General features: G+C 42.8%; 1 protein-coding gene across 2 annotated transcripts in view; it reads right to left on the bottom strand.

Moving 5' to 3' along the window:
* CRACR2A (calcium release activated channel regulator 2A) overlaps positions 1–15,481 on the bottom strand; it is a 97,394-nt gene that overhangs the window by 45,179 nt on the left and 36,734 nt on the right. For both annotated transcript variants that reach the window (XM_005307822.5, XM_042843168.2), the window contains exons 5-6: positions 13,132–13,278; positions 3,345–3,435 (exon numbers count right to left, since the gene is read on the bottom strand). In XM_005307822.5, coding sequence (XP_005307879.1) covers positions 3,345–3,435; positions 13,132–13,278 — 238 coding nt within the window. The remainder of the gene's footprint in view (positions 1–3,344; positions 3,436–13,131; positions 13,279–15,481) is intronic.

The following is a 15,481-nucleotide window of genomic DNA, read 5'->3' as shown; positions in this document are numbered from 1 at the left end:
TTCTAAAGGATTTCCTGTAGTATTACCGGGCTCAATACAGGTATTACTGGGTGAAATTCTATGGCCTTTCTTATGCAGGTTATTATAAATGGTGCCTTCTAGCTTTAAAATCCATCACTTGCAATTGTGTGAATCAGGAGCAGCTCCGCCGAAGTTAACAGAAGTGGTGTAAAATTGATATAAGTGAGAAGAGAGTTAGGCCCTGGGTATTTACAGACCTCTCAGTTACTGCAGTGCCCCACAAGCAGGTGATTACCCAAATATTCTATAACAGCATTTGAATAAATGAGAACCCCTCCTTCTCTCATTAGGAATTACTCCTTGGGACAGATTCTCAGATGGTGTAAACAGTGGCGGATTAGGGGTTTGTGGTGCCCTGGGCCAAAGGAATTGGGGACCCCTCCCCACCCCTTCCACCTGCAATCCTCCCCCCGCCAGTGGCAGATTAATCACTGGGCCAACAGGCCAGTGCCCAGGGGCCCCGGCCATTTGGGGGTCCCTGAAAATGTGTGCCCCCGCGCCCAGATCTGCTTGACCCGGTGCTCCTGCTGGGGAGCAGTGGAAGCCCCCACATCCTGACCCCACTCTCTGCAGTAGTGCTGGGGAGGGATGCGGATGGTGTGGGGGGGCCTACAAACTTGCTTTGGCCCAGGGCCCAACAAACCCCATATCCACCACAGCCCACTGCCCCCAGCACTCCTGCGGGGAGTGGGGTTGGGGCATGGGGACTTCCCCTGTTCTCCGGCAGGAGCGCTGGGTGGGTGGGGGGAGTGGGGCAAGCCCCTGTGCCCTGCTCCTGCTCCTTGGCAAGAGCACTGGATGAGTGGGCGGAGCAGGTCTGGGTGTGGGGGCGCCCATTTTTCAGGGGCCCCCCAATTGGCCAGGGCCCCTGGGCACAAGCCCCATTGGCCCAGTGGCTAATCCACCACTGGGTGTAAATTATCATTGCTCCAGTGGCTGAGAATCTGCTCCCTTAGTTCTTCAGGAAAATTCCTTTAGAGAACGATCAAACCTCCCTCAAGGGGGTGGGTGCAGGAACACTGAAATGTTCCCCCACTCCTCCTCTCACTCCTAACAATATATTTAATGAGGCAATTTAATGTACATTAACTGGCTTCTTATTCAGAAAAATACCTATCCAAATGAATAAGACATAATAACCATTCCTCTAACACAGTCCTTAATCGGCAGGGTACCAAATATCTTAAATAGCAACAGTTTGTACTTATTTGCCTTCTTAAAAATTTCTTTTTATGTATTTTTCAAATGCTATGCTTTTCCAGAAACAGGCAATCATTTTCTTTTTCAGATGGCATCCGTATGTCTCTGCATTCTGTGGGGCCTTTGTGAACTTTTGCTTTAGGGAAAGAACTTAAAACTCCAAACACCCAAAAATAAATTAGTCACACGGAGAAATAATACTTCTTGAGTGTCTGTGGCTGCTGACTAACTTTTAAAGAGCTAAACTGAGGTTTACCTGGAAACTTACAAAGGCCTGTGATAGGGATTAATAATGGAATTGATTATGCTACCTTAATGTTAAAGTTAATTACCAGTTATTGGTAATACAGTTTCTTATAGGTTAGAATCTTTAGATCTTATTTTTGGATTTACAGTATAATTTAAATAGTGGCACTCTTTTTATTAGAGCATACAAACCAATCTCTTGCATATCAACCTTCATTATAAAAGATAATGCATTTTACAACTTTTCAAATGCTACACAACTCTATGCAAGGCAATCATTTGACCCAATATTGAAATTCACCCAGCTCTGGAGTGGAACCCAGCTGCTGTGTAAGGGTCTAATCCAATGGCCAGTGAAGTCAATGGAAAGATTCCCACTGTCGATAGTGGGACCTAACTCTGCAAAATACACACTAAACAACAGTTTAGGGCAGGAAGTAAAGAAAAATTTATCCAGTTGAAACTACAGGGCAACTTTTTAGACAACGTGTGACATACATGGCATTGTTCTGTATTTCTGAATACTGTGTTCGCCAGATTATTGGGATGTTTACTGTATTGGTTTAATCCAATAGGGATCTGTATGGAAAAAACAAGCAGGAAGTGAAACAATGGCTCAAGATAAAATACTAGGGGGTTAGGAGACAATGCTGGATAGAAAAAGCCTGGACACCAGAACATCAGAGGGACTATGTCAGTTTAAAAAGAGACTCTCTCTGCAAGGGTGGGTGTGGGGTGCTGTTTAATAGTTGTTGAGGAGCTCTTCAGGGAGGAATCAGCCTGTGACAGCAGCACCCATTGGGGTGTCTGAAGAAACTAGGCCTGCGTAGATTATCATCAGGGATGGTAAGCCTCTAGGTACGATAGATGTGCTTGTAGACTTTTTGTTGCTTTAAAATCCTTTTTTTCTTATGGGGTAAATACTTTGGTTTGAGACGTCTGTCTGGTCACTCTATTCACCTCTGGCCACAGATTCCCAAACGGAAGGTCGGCAGGTAATGAACCCAGTTGGACTTGCTGGGTGAGCACAGTAGATACACAGGGCACTGTAGGGCTCAGTCTAAGAGTGCGAGAATGGTAGAATTCCACCCCAGGATAGGTAAAGTCATGAGACCTGTCACCTGAAGAGGTTCACTCAGAGAGACCAGGAAGGGGACAGAGGTACTCTGAAAGAATGATACCATAGAAATTGTTCAAGAAGGAATTTGGCCAGGACATTGAGTCTAGTGCTGCTGTGAAAAGTTCCAGGGGATCTTTTATGATCACAAATGGTCAGGACCTTGATTTTTAAACCCATGTAAAGGATGGCACCTCCACTAGCAAAGTGGGCTATTGGTTCGGTAGTTATTCCGAAGGCAGGGCCAGCTCCAGGCACCAGCGCAGGAAGCAGGTGCTTGGGGCGGCCAATGGAAAAGGGCAGCATGTCCGGGTCTTCGGCGGGAATTCGGTGGCGGGTCCTTCAGTCCCTCTCGGCGGGAAGGACCGGCCGCTGAATTGCCGCCAAAGAATGAAGCGGCGTGGTAGAGCCATTCACGGCTTTATCTTTTTTTTTCTTTGCCGCAAAAAAGCTGGAGCCAGCCCTGTCCGAAGGAATAATACCACCTCGTGAATATCACCAGCACCACTTAGTGCAGTTTGTGGGTGCGCCTTGGTCTCCCATCCAAGTAGTCAGCCAGCCTGAGCTTGCAATCTGATGAGATCACTGGGTGAGGTAGTAAGTGAAATGATGCTTTATCTTATATTTCTCTGTAGACTGTCATTTTGGGGGCTTTCTTTTGCTCTCACACTGGCTGAAATCAATGGAGTTACCCTGGTGTAAAAACTAGTGGGAGAGCAGAATTAGGCCTTCCATATCTATAATAAAGAGACACAGTCACCTTCAAGAGAAACTGTTCTTTCTCATTTTTGATTTGCTGCTCCATTTCCTCATAGAGATGTTGAATTTCTTCATCATAAGCAGCAATTTTCCTAATAAGAGATAAAAGCACACTGAGTGGGTCTTTGTAGCATTATTTCAAGTAAAAGGCTCACAATCTACCAGCTTAGCATCACATTTCTGTTTTAGCACAAGACTCAAGGGAATGATCCCAAGAGCAGAAAAAAGTATTTACATACAGCAGGGTCACAGATAAAAACCAAATTGTTTCCCATGGGGGAGAGCAGTAACTGCACTAAAGCTAATAAGGCTGTTTATTTGATATTTTAAAATTGCCGGCACAATATATGATGGCTGTTTATCAGGCACTCTTAATAATTGTGGAACCTACAGCCTAAGGAAGGGAGAGCCTAGACGTGACACTAATAACAATGAAAATACTGGAAACAATGTTTCTAAATTAGAGCTGGTCAAGTAGGAATGAAAGTGATTTGTGAGTATTTTCAAGTTGCAGCTTTGCTCTACTGTTATTTATAAGACTGCATTATTCATGAGTATTCCTACAACTAATGATTTATTTCTGAAACCACTAATGCATCCCAAAAGTTTCAGCACAAAGAACGACTTGTCTGAAAGTTCATATGCTACTATGTCTTTATGTGTCTTTCTCTATTTTGACACTTGTTACACACTTGTTTAAAGTTTTAGTCACCCCGTCAGGGAGCAGATTAAGAGCACTTTGCACAAGTGCACACGACTACACAAAGAACAAGGGATTGAATAATCAAGCCCACTTTTTTTGGATTAAGATTGGAACAGATGGATTAGGAATCTAACAGGATTGAGACGGAAACAGCTGCAGTTTGGCACCTGGCCTGGACAGAGCTTGCATGGAGAATTAGAGAGACTTTGCTAGCTTTTGGCTGGGTGGGGCAGGAATAAAAATATATTTTTCTGAAATGATCAGCAATTGAAAAGTCATTTCTCAGCTCATTCAGAGGATTTTTAGTAGAGCCTCTGTAACATCACTGAACATTCTCCCCACATGGTCTGGCGAGGATGGAGATGGGTTGTTACTCAGGCAATTTGCAGAGTGTAACTGCCCAGAAATCCTCAAAAGTCTTCAAATCAGGAACAGGAGGAAAAATAGGGGGTACAGAAAAAAATCACTGTATGATTTGGGAATTCCCCTGTGAGTTTTCCTATATTCTGCAAATTCTCCTCTGAGTTACACCATAGCAAATCAGGAATAACGCCAGTCAAGCTAACTGATATAAGAATCAGGTCATTTTTCCCCCTCCAAATGTTCACAATGCCTGTCATTTATAACTTGCATTTTTCATCCCCAACTAGAAAGGTCAGTGTGTAGTCTCAGAATTGACTCTAGTGATAAATGAATGTTGCACTATATTGACACAAGAAAACAAAATTCCTTAGGGCTGATGGTCCACTGCCTTGCACTTTGCATGCTCATTTACATCTATGCAAAATGAGTTCAAGCTGTGTGTTAAATGCAGACCCCCTATGGAGGCTGCTAATCCCCATCCTCCCTCATGAAGCAAGTAAATAGTGAAGGAAAATAAAGGGACATTTTATGCTTCCTTACTTCCATTCATAGGTGCACAGTCAGATTTACATTCTGGCCCAAAATATCTAAGGCACTCTATTCTAAGAAAACTATAATCCATAGAGCAAATTCAGAGCTTCCTTGAGTGGGTGGAATGCCATGAAACCATACAAGACTTGATAATCATTTAACAAGATAGCACATGAATGCCAAGATCACATCTGTAAACCCTGTATTTGCCCAATAATATGTCACATTGAGCAGGGTTAGGCTGGTTATATAATGAAAGACCCTATTACGGTGTATATAAAGAACACAGTAGTCAATGTTGCCATGAGAACCATAACTGAATTTTCTTGCTTGTGCAGGTTAAAAGGAACAACTTGAATATTGAATTCATACACTATTGTTTTTAGCACTGGATTTTCTCTAACTTGTGTTTGCAAGGACAGAACAGGGCTATAATCTGAACGTGACATTTGAGAGACATTTTAATATCATGTTTGTTTGTTGTCTGCTTTAGCATATTACCAGGGGATGACATCTGCAGGATAAACACACCCAAAGTTTTAATTAGTGGTTTAGTCTCCATTCTTAAAGCTGGTCAAATAATAATAATAAGATAATTTATCATCATTATTTAAAGCATAACTTAATCATGAATAATTTATCCCACAAGTAGTGGGGAAAATTCATCAGATAAATTATTTGCTAGATATTTGTCAACCATCTGCAGAGGTGGTAGAGTAATGGAAAGAAATTATAACAAAGTAATTCATTTAGTAAAAAAAAAAAAAAAGCCAAAATTCATCATCAAACAAACAACAGCAACAAAAACCCCTATTCACCCTGAATAATTTGACCAGCTTTAACTGTTATATAATTCCAACGCTAGTGCTGTAGTGCTGCTTTATCTTTACAAGAATCCTGTGGATAAATGTTTTTGTTTTGTTTTTTGTTATAACACATTTACCAAACTAGACCATAACTCTGGTTAGGATAGCTAAAGTGACATGTTCCGGTTATTATGTTCTGGTAGTGAGGTTAATGCATACATGGGATGGTTTCATTTCTGCCTATTATTTTAGATGCAGTATTTGAATTTTGTCCATCATTGTTCACACAGACATTTGGTCAGCACAGCCGTTACTTCAAATGAAAATTGGTTAGTGTGTTGGGTGCTTTATGGGCTGATCCTACAAGGTCCCAAATGTCCTCAACCTTCTTTGAAGTCAGGCTCTGCTACTGACTTGCTTTTGTAACCTTGGGAAAAATCACTTCACTTTTCTGGGTGGCATTCATAAGATGACTATGTCCAATATTTAGGAACCATTGCCATTCACAAAACCCCCACTCATCTGCCACCTAACCCGGTAGGTGCCTATGTTTCCAAATGTAAAGTCCCCCAAGGTGCTTAAATTTCAGCAGTTGGGCACGTGCACAGTCCTAAGTAGAGGGGTGTGCCTATATCCTAACACCACCTCCCCAGATATGGGCTATAGGGTGTCCTGGGGAAGGTCTGTCTTAATGTCTCCTGTTGAAGTGGTGCCGCTGTGTATAAATAATTAGATATTCTTTGGGCCAGAGAAAGAGTGAGAATGACTCTCTAGCTCAGTGAGTAGGGCACAATCATAGGACGTGAGAGATCCAAGATTGGCGATCTCAGTTCACATCAGGCACATGGTGGAACTGAACCTGGGTCTCCCACACTGAACCCTAACCACTGGGTTAAAGATTATAATGTGGGGAAGGAGGGACTACATCTTCTTCTGCCTCCTCCTCAGTTTTTCCTTGAACAACTGCTGACTTGACTCAGGGCTTGTCTACACTACCGCGCGGGGTCAATCTAAGATATGCAACTTCAGCTACATGAATAGCGTAGCTGAAATCGAAGTACTTAGATCTACTTACCACGGTGTCTTCACTGCAGTAAGTCGACAGCTGACGCTTTCCCGTCAACTCCGCTTGCATTTCTCATTCTGGTGGAGGATCGGAGTCGACGGGAGAGCGCTCAGCAATATACTAGACGCAACAAATTGACCCCTGCTGGATTGATTGCTGTCTGCTGATCTGGTGGGTAGTGTAGACACTTAACTCCAGGAGAGGGTTCACAGCTGTGAATCCCAAGTGAAGGGAGGTGCCTTAGACACTTAACTCCAGGAGAGGGTTCACAGCTGTGAATCCCAAGTGAAGGGAGGTGCCTCCTTCTGGCCTGAAGTTAGATGCAAGGGATCTGGAACAATTTGTATAGTGGGGGTGCTGAGAGCCATTGAACTAAACTGTAAACCCTGTATATGATGGAAACCACTTCAAGCTAGGGGGTACAGCAGCACCCCCAGCATTCCAAGTTCCAGCACCTATGATTAGATGCCTAACTCCTTTTGTGGGGGTGAGATCTAGGCCACTTCCCTGTACTCAGCATTTCTGTTGGCTAGCATAGGCATTAGGCAGCTCAGCATGCTAGCTTTTCTGAACCTCTCTTTTAGTTGCCTAATGCTCTGGGAATCTAACTCGGGATTGTGAATTCCACCAAGCAGCAGAGCACTAAATGTCCTCTGTGAATCCTACCCTGAATGCTCATGTTTCTTCTCCCACCCTTTGTTTGTCTGTCTTGTCCGTCTAGACTGTAAGCTCTTTGGAACAGAGAATGGTCCAAACATTATGTGTTTGTACACATTCACAAGCACAATGGAGGGCCCAGTCTCAGCTGAGGTGCTACTGCCCAATCTAGGTGCTACTGTAATACAAATAAATAATATCAAATGTTGATATTTGCGTTAAAGCACAGTACCAACTTTGTGCACAACACTATGGAGGCTGTGAAAGCCTGGACTCCAGTCAAGTTTATAAACCCTGAAGGAACTCCTGAAGAGATTATAAAAGGCACCAAAAATTCCATAGAGATTATGAACTCTTCAAGGACCTATCAATAACACAAATATATTATGTCTTTTCAAGCCAGCAAGATATAAGTACATCAATAGCTAAAGGGATAACCCCCATCAAAACATCATTGTGTTGTCCAAAACATCACTGTATGATTTAAAAATAATTATTACCACCAAGTATTTGGAAGCCAGAAATTCTAAATTAAGATAACATTTAAAAGAAAAAATGTTGGAAAGTGAGTTAACAAACACTGGGAATATAGAACATCAAATACTGTGTAAACGCCAAAAGCATGAGTTTTGGATTTGACCCGCTTGTTTCATGTGTTTGGCTATTACTCCAGGTGGCTATCCCAGGTGTGTGGCTACCAGCCCAGCTATCTCTTTGAGTGGAGATGACATACATATAATATTTGGTTTAATATATTCTTGTGGGGTAAATCTTTTCTAGTATTGTATAAATCCAAAAAAAAAAAATTACATAAAGAGCAGGAGGTCAGACTAGATGATTATAATGGTCTCCTCTGGTCTTGAAATCTATGAAATGCACATCACACATTCATTAGGGAGAAACTCCAATGGAAAAAACATTTTGGGTTACAATGCTACCAGTCTGATTTATTTTCTTTACGGTAATTCAGTTTTCCTAAGCCATCTGTCTTCAGACTGTGATGGTATTTAGTTTGGAAAGACTAACAGGACTTGCTCTGTGTGTGCTCATTTGAAAATTCAGTCCAAAACAGTTTATTTTCTGTTCAGAAACCTTTCATGGAGTTGTCTGATTAAGTGATAACCCTAATAGAATGTGAGTTTGTGCTCCAGTAATGATCTAGAAGTGATGACAGAAAAATATTGAGGGAAACCATTATCATTTATCTAAAACCAACAGCTAGCAAATACAGAAAGGTTCAATTTAGATGAAACTATAGACATTTAGTGGAGCAAAATCTCTCATTCTGGTTATATTTGGCAAGATTGGTTGAAAAACAGACATGAAAAATCTGTGTTTCTATGGTTCATTTCTTCAGAGGACATCAATACTAAGATCTGGAACTATGTCAATATTAGCCAATCAAATCACATATGCAAATGTCTTCTTCTTAATTTGCTCCTCAGAGACCAGTAATAGTTTTTTCCCCCAAGGACCACAAACTTTGTTTACTGTTTAAAGGGTTAGAGTATTTTTAAAAAAAAACATGCTATGTGTAAGAAATTCATGATTAGATCAGATCTACTTTTGCGCCAATAAATACTAACATGCATCTAAACACAAGCCATATGGATGAATGCAGTTCTCAGTGAAATCAATGAGGTTGCACAGGTGCACAAGTAGAAGTTGTCCCAATATGGGCTCATTACACTAAGTGAACATAAAAATCACATAGAAAAACCTACATTCAAAAAGATAAGTTGGAAAAGCAGGGAATACTAAAGTTAACATTGCCTGTGGATCCTTAACTCTGCCCCGTGGTACATATACAGAATGATACAGTCTTTAACTACATGACCACACAGTATTTTTTCTTCAGGATCCCTGCCCCATTCAGTGCATAGATGGGATGGTGCTTAGCAATGAGGCGGGTGTTCAAAAGTTAAATTTATCCTTATTATCCAGAGTGTGGCCTCATGCCTCATATTCTGCATACCATCCAGCACCAGCACTGAATGAGGCAGGTCTCCCAGATTCAAAAGTGTATGATTGTGTAATTAAAAAGACTGTATCATAATGTATTCACACACGGAGCAGGGGGAAGGATCTGTTAGGGTAAAGGTTTTATGGGATACTTGGACATTTCCTGAACTTGAGTGCTTCATTTTGCAACCTTAAGGTTATTTTAATATATATATTTTTATGGAATTTCCTGGGAGTTGGTTTTTAAGAGAAAATAAAACAAAGAATTTCCATCATGTGCAACTATTTGCTAGACAGCAGCAGAATGATCTGTTCTGTCCTATACACTATATACGTTTTTAGATATCACATGAAATGAAGCAGGGCTCTTTTGGAACTTGGTGTCCTTCTTTACACACCATCACAGATCATAACCTGCAGCAGGGACTTGGCCAGAATTGTTCTAAGGAGGGGGCCCACAGCTCTCCCTCCCCTGCCTCCATCAAGCCCCACACTCTCCCGCTGCACCCAGCCCCAGACACTCCCCTACTGCTACCCACACCCAGCCCCACACTCTTCCCCCCACATTGCCCTGCACCCAGCTTCAAACTCTGCTCCCTCTACCTAGCTCTGAGCTCTTCCCATCCCACACCCAGCCCCAAGCTCTTTCCCAGAGAGGTGGTCAGTCTGAAGAACATCATCCCCACCAGGGGTCAGGCAGTTCTGGGAGCCCCAGACCCCCTTCCATCCTCCTGTGTCTCCACTTCCCCTGGAAGCACCAAAAGCTGGATCCAATCCTCTCACCCTCCTGCAGACTAGGGGGTTCCTGGTGCCCCTGCTCTGCTTCTCCTGGAGTGTCTGGCACCATAGCTGCTGGAAGGACTGCAAAGATGGGGGTCCAAGCAGGTGCATGGGGTCACTGTGCCACTCATATTCGGACCTGTTGCCCCTCTGTCCTGAGGGGGTGTGTGTGACTGGGCCAAATTTCAGTGTGTAGTATTGTGACCCAGCACATGGGGTTGTAACACCACTCAAATTTGATATGGCCTCCCCTCCATCCTGATGTGGGGGTGGCTGAGCCAAGTTTGAGTAAGTGGCGTTGTGACCTGGTGCATGAAGTTGCAGTGCCATTCAAATTTGGCCTGGCCTCTCCTCTATCATGACAGAGGGGCATCTGGGCCAAATTTCCAGTTCCCATCAGTGGCCAAAGGGCAGGGAGTGGGCTGGGGCCCCCTGCCTGCATACCTTGTAGTGCCCTTGATCCAGATACACCTTCATAAAAAAAATGATATTCCACTCAATTTACTTACATATTCACAATTCCAAAACACTGTTAAAAGATTACCTACTCAATGGAAATGTGACTGACTGAGTGAGGGAGCCCAGCTGAGAAGGAAGGAGCTGGGCTAGGACTATAAAGACAGGAAATTGGAAGCAGAAGGGGGCTGCTGGGAAAGGTTGCAGTCACTCTTTGGAAGAAGGAAGGAGTGTTTGGAGGCTACAGGGACAGGCAGCTTGTAGTTGCTCCGTGGGAGAGGGGAGTAAGGAGGCTGGCAAACCCAGAGAGGATGGAGTGCCAGATGGTAGGAGAGGGCTCAAGGAAAGCCAGTAAGGTCCAGGAGGGAACCTTTACTGCTGGCTTGAGAGGGTCCCTGATCCAGAACGTGAAGTGGATGGTGGGCCTGGGTTCCCCTGCCAGCTACTGAGGGAATGGCACCATAGGGCAGTGAAGGAGAAGACCGCCTGAGACTGCTGGTGTGGAGAGACACTTTGAAAGACTTTAAGTATCAGAGGGGTAGCCGTGTTAGTCTGGATCTGTAAAAAGCAACAGAGAGTCCTGTGGCACCTTTAAGACTAACAGATGTATTGGAGCATAAGCTTTCATGGGTGAATGCCCACTTCGTCGGATGCATGTAATGGAAATTTCCAGCGGCAGGTATAAATATGCTGGCAAGAATCAGTCTGGAGATAACGAGGTTAGTTCAATCAGGGAGGGTGAGGTGCTCTGCTAGCAGTTGAGATGTGAACACCAAGGGAGGAGAAACTGCTTCTGTAGTTGGCTAGCCATTCACAGCCTTTGTTTAATCCTGAGCTGATGGTGTCAAATTTGCAAATGAACTCAAACTCAGCAGTTTCTCTTTGGAGTCTGGTCCTGAAGATTTTTTGCTGTAAGATGGCTACCTTTACATCTGCTATTGTGTGGCCAGGGAGGTTGAAATGTTCTCCTACAGGTTTTTGTATATTGCCATTCCTGATATCAGGAATATACAAAAACCTGTAGGAGAACACTTCAACCTCCCTGGCCACACAATAGCAGATGTAAAGATAGCCATATTACAGCAAAAAAACTTCAGGACCAGACTCCAAAGAGAAACTGCTGAGCTTGAGTTCATTTGCAAATTTGACACCATCAGCTCAGGATTAAACAAAGGCTGTGAATGGCTAGCCAACTACAGAAGCAGTTTCTCCTCCCTTGGTGTTCACACTTCAACTGCTATCAGAGAGCCTCACCTTCCCTGATTGAACTAACCTCGTTATCTCCAGACTGATTCTTGCCAGCATATTTATACCTGCCCCTGGAAATTTCCATTACATGCATCCGATGAAGTGGGCATTCACCCACGAAAGCTTATGCTCCAATACATCTGTTAGTTTTAAAGGTGCCACAGGACTCTCTGTTGCTTTTGAAAGACTTTGGTGTCCTGGAAGGGGGAAGCACATAGAATGACCTAGCTGGAGGGCTAAGTCATGAAGAGGCAGCAGCAGCACGTGCAGTGAGAGAGGGGCCACTGACTTAGAGAGAGAGGCAGGGAGATGGTGTGCAACTGTGGGAAGGGGCATTGACCTGGCTAGGGAAGCGTGACCAGAAAGTGCCATCCTAGCGGTGAGTGGAACATCCCATCACACACCACATTCCACTAAGGTGCAAGAGCCTGTCTCTTATTTCACTCTCTTTGTTCTTAAAAATGACTACATCATTTCTGCTCAAACTTTCCAGGAAAACACACTCCTAGGCTGGGAATAAATTTGTTAAATTTCAGCCTGAAAGGTAAAAGCTTGCCAAAGTTATAAGCATCTGAAAATTACATTCTATAATGATAACATATGTGGAACTTTAACTATGAGCATCACTATGCACTCCACTTGTTTTATGTATGACTTTACTCTTCCAGAATTTTAATTGAGTATAAACGCTGGTCTGTGTTTTCATAATACTGGGCCAGATTCACTGGAACTTTTTGATTGCTTTGTGCTGCTCCATCATCATAAAGCAGCTGTAAATCCAATATAACCAGCAAGTTAAACTGGGTTTACAGCTGTTTTGTATGGTGGCCAGAGTGTACCAGTGAATCTGATACATTATATTCTTGTAATCATACTTTTTTATGTTGGCTGTCTGGGAATGGCCACCATAATTGTAGCTGTAGTTTGTTAAAACCAGAATGAAATAATAGACATTTGCGAAAGAATTTAGACAAGGCAATTAGTGAATAGGAAAGGAAGAGCTAAATTCAGCCAATTAGTTCTGTGTTACAAATAATTTGACCAGCTCTAGTGATGACTGGCTAATGTTTGCTTTAAAATATCTCTGATCAGAAGATAATCTTCAATTCCCCAGCAAGCTGATTGGTTGACGAAACCCCTGTTGGATTCTGATGGCAAGTAGAATGTAATACAGCTGAAGCACTACAAAAAGAACACAACAAACAGATGTACCAACTTTTTCAGGGCACACTCCAATTCATTCTTTTCATTATCGGCTTCTTGGAGCTGGGAGAAAACTCTGACCAGGAACTCTTCAAAATTGGAAAGTAAACGAGGTTCATCTTTTCTCAGCTGCGACCAAAGTTGTCTTATATTGCTCTCGCTGAGGGATGAAAAGAAAAGAGAATAAAGCATTTGTTAGGAGATAAGATTTTTCAGGCTGGAGTAAATTTTTGCAGCAGCCTAGTAACACAAAGAAAATTTCAGCAGCTCATTGGTCAGAACATGAGGCTTGTCATCCGTGTGGGCTATATATACAGGTCCTAATTGTGACTGGCCCTTATGCGGGCACCCAGGATGGGATGGTTGGAGGCAGATGCAGAAGGATTCTTCCCATTACTTGTCTTGGCAAAGGGGATCATTGCAATTTCCATCCCTGTGCATGGGGGAGCTCCATGCACCCCAGGGCACATCTCATCCTCCAGGGGGCAGGAAATAGAGAAGGTGGGGGCCATAAGTCTTTATTCTCTGCATAGGCCCACAGAGCAAACTGGGGTACTTAGAGGAGTGGACTTCACCACCCGTGTATTCCCCAGTTCACCAGGAAGCTTGGGAGGCGGCGGGGAGGAGTGGGGAGGATTGTGTCATCTATCTATCTGCCCCTTTCCCCCATCACTACTAGTCTCTGAGCACCATATACGTAAATAAACAAAATGCCACACTTAAAGTATGGACTCTCAAAACATGTGACTTCTTTAATGAACACACAGAACTATATTCAGTTCTCTTCAGTCATAACAATACCTGTCAAGAATGTGGGGTAGGGTAGATATTAAAATCCTGTTTTCCATGCACTGCCCTTTTAGTGCAAGAAGATTCTGTCTGCCCATTGTGGAATAGTGTGTATGAGCTATTTCCAGATGTCTGTTACAGAGTAACACACTTTGCACTATCTAGGCCTGATACTCAGCTGCCTGGTACCTGCTGTATTTATTTACACCTTCATAAAGGGAATATAAATGGGGGTAAAACACCACCACTGTGATTTGGTAGCATTTTACACCCACTTTTCATAGTGCAGGGCAGTGGAGCATCAAGCCTTCTCCCTCACACTTTCTTGGAGAGTTGCATTTATTCCTTCTTTGTTCTCTGCTTACCTTATTCTGAAATAAAAGTCATGCAGATGGGAATTGCGTGTTTTGCTTATTAGGCTTAATTTCCAAAGCTATCTATGTATCTAAAGAAGCACATAGGCATCTAATCTGACAATTTAAATGGATTAGGCAAACTGTAAAGGCAACAAGGAAGAGAGACAGTACAGAATATCTACCTATAGGGGATTACATTGGAAAGGAATAACAAGCAACTAACAGTTACACATGAAAAACTACTAGGGTACAGTGTATTGTATTTATAATTAAAAGACACATTTGTATCCAGGGGATAATTTGGAGACTTTTGTGGGCTGAGTTAGTTCAAACTCAAGAAACGGGAGCCAGCCCATAAAAAGTATTGGATCCCTACTGAAAACCTGTACTAAAATGCCCAGGGATCAAAATTGAGCTTACATGTCAATATGGACCATGGCTCATTTTAAACATCCTCCTGAGATCAGAACACCGAGCCAGATTACAATTCTGAATGAGTCGTGAAGAACATTCACTTCTACATCCAGCCAACGTTTGTAAGCAGAATCACACAAACACACACCTAGGGCCTGATCCTGTGAGGGGCTGAGCATCTTCAGCTACAGTGGGGGTTGAGTGCATTTAGCACCTTAAGAGAGATGTTCACCCTCTGACAGAATCAGGCCCCTGAAGTCCTGAAGCTCAGCTTGAACTCAAGATATTCACTGAAGAAACATATAATCCTACCAATTTAGTCTGGAGAGCTAAAATAGGACTTTGCCATAAGGTTCCCTATATTATCCAGTCCAAAATAGCAAATTATTATGCCAACATTGTTTCCTTTAATCTCTGATAAAGACAGATTTCATTTATATTCAGTGATATACTTAGTCCACCTGAAGAACATATGGAGTCAAATTAGACCTAATTATCTTAGGCCAATTCCCATTAATCCCTTTCCCCACTCAATTAGAAATCTCTTCCCCTAATTTAGAACAAACCAAAGACATTGGGCCAGATTCTGATCTCAGATGGACTAGTGTAAATCAGAAGTAACTTCACTGAAGTCAATCGAGTTACCCAAATAACTCAGCTATGCACTTGCCCCATTAATTTTGGGCATCCTACTCTGAAAGTTTGGCTTCTGACCAATTTTTCATATCACTTATTAAGTGCAGGTAAGTAGCATTGTAAGAATCTGGAATCTCTCCTGTGCAGCCTCACATCATAGGATTTGCC

Source organism: Chrysemys picta, chromosome 1 (assembly GCF_011386835.1).
Source record: "Chrysemys picta bellii isolate R12L10 chromosome 1, ASM1138683v2, whole genome shotgun sequence".
Taxonomy (NCBI): domain Eukaryota; kingdom Metazoa; phylum Chordata; order Testudines; family Emydidae; genus Chrysemys; species Chrysemys picta.
Note: the sequence above shows the minus strand (reverse complement) of the source record. Positions and strands in the feature narration are given on the sequence as shown.